This window comes from Tupaia chinensis, unplaced genomic scaffold (assembly GCF_000334495.1).
Source record: "Tupaia chinensis unplaced genomic scaffold, TupChi_1.0 Scaffold000443_1, whole genome shotgun sequence".
NCBI lineage: Eukaryota > Metazoa > Chordata > Mammalia > Scandentia > Tupaiidae > Tupaia > Tupaia belangeri.
The window spans coordinates 2,354,941-2,359,728 of NW_006159948.1; the positions used below are offsets into that span (position 1 = coordinate 2,354,941).

The 4,788-nt window shown below is 37.7% G+C and overlaps 1 protein-coding gene across 1 annotated transcript; it reads left to right on the plus strand.

Moving 5' to 3' along the window:
• Positions 1-945: 945 nt before the first annotated feature.
• LOC102470315 (keratin-associated protein 13-1) lies at positions 946-1,467 on the plus strand. Its single transcript, XM_006155270.1, has one exon. It carries the CDS (start codon positions 946-948, stop codon positions 1,465-1,467), a length of 522 nt encoding a protein of 173 aa, XP_006155332.1.
• Positions 1,468-4,788: the final 3,321 nt, after the last annotated feature.

Sequence of the window (4,788 nt, forward strand, 5' to 3'; positions counted from 1 at the left end):
AACGATGATAAGCTAAATGAGAGGGTTAAAGAAGATCATTTGTAACAAGCATTTCCATGGTAACTTTGAATACTAAAATAAATAAATAAATAAATAAATAACCAGAAACAACTGAAAAGCTCTTATTTCTGGCACTGATCTTAGACTTTATAAAAGGCGTAAGAATATCCCAGTAGATGTATCAGATAAAATAAAAATATTGTCAGTTGGAATTGTTATTTTTTCATGTTTGTACCCAATTGTTCATGTGGTTTGGGGAAAAGAAAGGATAAGCCATTCAACTGTCAGTATAGCATCATGCTTCCTGCTAATTTTGAAGACAGGTACACATGGGTTATGACATAGGGTTCATGACTTGTTTGCTCTGTTACCTGGAGGTTACATAACTTCTCCAAGCTTCCATGACCTCATTTCTAAATTGGTTTTAGCAATTACTGTTTCATAAGATTGTTACAGAAATTAAATTATACCACACTTTTAAATGTTTTGCACATGGTCACTGCCCAATAAAATGTATGTGAATAAGTGGGGGGGTGAACACAGATGACTGTTAGCTATACAATGCTGGTCAGAATTTACAAACTCGTAGTCAAAATTCACAAATTTGATGAAGAGGGGAGGGTAGGCACAATATTCATGACCAACATGTCTGAAAGCAAACCACACCTTATTTCTGAAAAAAAGAAAAAAGAAAAAGAAAACAAATACTAAAAAGAAGGAAGCAGAGTGTTCCTATAAACCAAAGTGATTAAAGCACAGTTAAGAACACATGAATGTGTGCAATTGTAATTATAACCTTGGTTAGTTAGTCATTTCATGAAAAGGCATACAGAAGAATGGGCAGGGTCTCTGACAGTGCATCACCCTTAGAAGAGAGGGTATATAAACATCACTGTGAATAGACAAGGACATCAGAGCCTCTTCCCACTTAACTCTACTGCAAACATGCCCTACACCTACTGCTCTGGAAACATCTCCTCCCGTGCCTTTGGGAGCTACCTGAAGTACCCAGGATTTTCCTGCGGCTCTTATCCCCGCAACCTGATCTACAGGACTGATCTCTGCTCTCCCAGCACTTGCCAGCTGGGCTCCACTCTCTACAGAGGCTGTCAGGAGACCTGCTGTAAGCCCACCTGCTGCGAGACGTCCTGCGTACTGTCCAGTCCCTGCCAGACATCCTGCTACCGCCCAAGGACACACAAGCTCTGCAATCCCTGCCAGACAACCTATGCTCGATCTCTTTCCTTTGGGTCCCGCAGCTGCTGCTCCCTGGGCTATGGATCAAGAAGCAGCTACTCCCTGGGCTGTGGACCCAATGGCTTCCAACCTCTGGGTTATGGAGTGTGTGGCTTCCCATCCGTGGGCTATGGATCCAGATTCTGCCGCCCAACCTATGTGGCTTCTGGGAGCTGCCAGTCCTCTTGTTACAGACCAGTCTATGGATCAAGCTTCTACCGGTCAACTTAAGGACGTCTGACCTTGACTTTACAATTATCCCCTTCAAAGTCAATCTCAGCAACCATCTGGGTAGTATTTATATTGTACTACCTTGGAGAGTGACAGAAAAAATAGTATTCATATTAAATTTATTTGTCTCATAGAATATGCATCCTTTTGTTTTCTTCCTTACCTGTCTAACTAAAAATGGAGGAACCAGGGATATTTTTTCTTCAAATGAATTCATTGAATCTGATATCAGATCAAAGATTTGCTCTGTTTTTTCTTTTCTTTCTTTTTTTTTTTTAGATACCTGTCGCAAATTCCAAATCTACCAATTTTTGTCTGAAAATAAAACAGTTAATTTGAAGAGTAGCAGTAAGTTTCCTAATAGGCATTCTGACAAATTTATACCACAAGAGTTCCTGCCAAGTAGGATCAGAAATTGGCAGATCACCCTTCATTTTTCTACTCATGTTTATTTTAGACTACATGGTTCTACTACTTATAGGTCTGGTCCAAAAAAAAAGTTCCCGTTATGGAAGTGCTACCTCAGGAAGGACTAGACTGGCTGTTTTTTTTGTTTTTGTTTTGTTTTTAAGAGAGATTTTTGCTATAGGCTGTTTAAACTTACAGACAGAAACAGAGAAATCACCCTTGAGGAGGATGGCCATGTTGCAATCCCTTCTCTATTCTCCTCTTAGGATTTTGGGCATGCACACACATACACACACACCCAGTGTGAGTTTAAGTCGCTGGGTCTGGGACTTGAACCATGGTGAGCTATGTGTGAGTCCAGCGACGTAAACATTATGCCATCTGTCGGTCTCTAGACTGGCTGTTTTTTGATGAGATGTTTTCAAAATATTTCATGTGAGCCTCCTTCCTAGACTTGCTCAAGCAGGGAATTCCAAGGTCATGATTTTAACTGATTATAGTATTTGACATAAATAAACCATTTAGATATGGATGAAATTTAACAAATATGCTGTCTATTATAATAAAAGAGTATAATTTATATGAGTTTATTTCTTATTTTGGTGTTTAATTCTCTCCTGTTTGGTCATTTTAAGGCTGTTTGCTTTTTTTTTTTAAGTGATTTTTGCCTTAAGGCACATGTGTTTGCCAGAGAGAGAGGGGAGAGAGAGAGAGACAGAGGAAAAGTGAGAAATCACCCTCAGGAAATCACCCCCAGGGGGATTTCCATGTTGCAATCCCTTCTCCTCCATTCTCCTCCAGGGGACTTGGGCACGTATGCATACATGTCCCGCATGAGTTCCCCATCACCCAATCTGAGACTCAAACTGTGGCCAGACATGTGGGAGTCCAGTGACATCGTCACTACAACGTCTGCTGGCCACAAGGCTGTCTGTTTTCACAGTAGGCATCACCTGAGAACTACTTAAAACATGGCAGTATCATTCATGAGTCATCTGGACTAAGAGGGAGTACTTTACTTGTTAATATTCTGGGCTTGGATTGGATGTAAGAACTAGTAGTCCATGACATTGTCTTATTGAGTAGAGTAAAGTCATTTTTGGTTTTAATAAGTGGAAATGAAATAAATATAAATGAATGTAAGTAACTGTCGATCATTGCCCTCACAGTTGCTTTTCTGCCCTCTCTTCTCCCTACAATAATTGGATTTTTGTGTATACTTCCTCTTCTACACATAGTCAATTGTTAATGAACATGACCATGCCCTAGGTTTCAGAGTTGAATCTGATTAATCTACAGCTCTTTGATCCCTGTTGAAAGTAAAGGATTCAGGAAGGAGTGTGCAATCTGACTTTGACCAGGAGAAACAAGGAGTGGTGTGAAGAAACACATCTGGCAAAGTTCTTACGGAGTTTCTTGAAGCAAACCCCTCTGCCTCCGGACTTTTCATATGAGGAATACTGCCTCCTGCTTGCATATGGCCTGAAATTATATCCTCACATACAAAAAGAAAACACCAGGAGAAACACTGAAAAACAGAACCTAGATTATTTTACTTCTGGACTTTGCTTCAGTAATGATTCATATTGGTCAAGCCGTTTTGGAATATAGTTTCTTTTACTTGTAGCAAATGCTTTTTAAAAGGAGACACTCATTTAAAATCTCAAACAATTCCCCTTCCCAGTGAAGGCCTCCTAATATATCTTAATGACCATTAATAGCTTAACTCTGCCCTCTTTCCAGTCCCTCTTCCCACCACTCTCCCACACTTTATCAACACACACTCCATCAATGTGACCTAATCACATTTCTCTGAACACATTGTGCAGAGCTGAGCTTATAAATATTCTAGGATATCTGGAAGAAATATTACATCTCTCTAATCGTTGTTCAAAGCCTATGGGAATTTTATCTTCTAGTTCACCTTTTTAAGTAAACTCTACAATCAATGAAGTTGATGATTCTATTCATAATACTAGCATATATAATTCAAAAATTGCAAAGTCATTATTTTTAATATTTAATTGAAAATATTAGTATTTTTAATCAATACTGGTTATTTTGTCACTTGTATATTCACCTATTTTGTGAATTCAATAGACAAAACAGAATCATAATTAAGAGAATCTTGCAAGTAATGAATACATAATAAAGTTAGTTGGATAAATAAAAAAATGAAAAGAGATGAGAGATGCTTACCAGAATATAGTATATCATTAACAACAAATATGCATTCATTTTTGCTAGTTAAATTCCTTTTAGATAGGTTAGTTTCATCAGTCTTCTTGTAATCATCATTATTAAAATTGATTAGCACGATTTTTTTTTCTTTCACAAAGATTATTGCTATAAGGTGTATGAGCTTGCCAGAGAGACAGAGACTTGAACCACAGTCAATTTTGTGGAAGTTGAGCGACGTAACCATTTTGCCCACCTGTAAGGTCTTGGACTCCCACTTGCCTGACCATGGTTTGAATCTTGAACTTGGTGACTTTCTCACTTTCCCTCTCTCTCTATGTCTCTCTTTAGTCAAATTAAAACTAGTGAATAAATAAGTAAATTAATTAAATTAAAAATTCTAAATAAAATGGAATAAGATAATTGAAAAACAAATTCACATTTCTGAATTTCACATTTCTGAATTTCACAAAAATAGAAAAATAACTTCACTCAAAACAAATCTTAGGGGCAGGCAAGAGTAAGTCCTTCTGGGGAAAGGAACAAAAAGAAGTATATATTATTATAATAAACCATGACACATCCAAGATATAATGGAAGAAACAACTTGAAACTATGGACTGTAGTGCTCAAATGATCCATGGTTCATTCTTTCTCCTATTTATTCATCATTAAAAGGAGCAGGGATACTATGTAGCACTCTAACTCCTTCTCTCTCTCTCTCTCTCTCTCTCT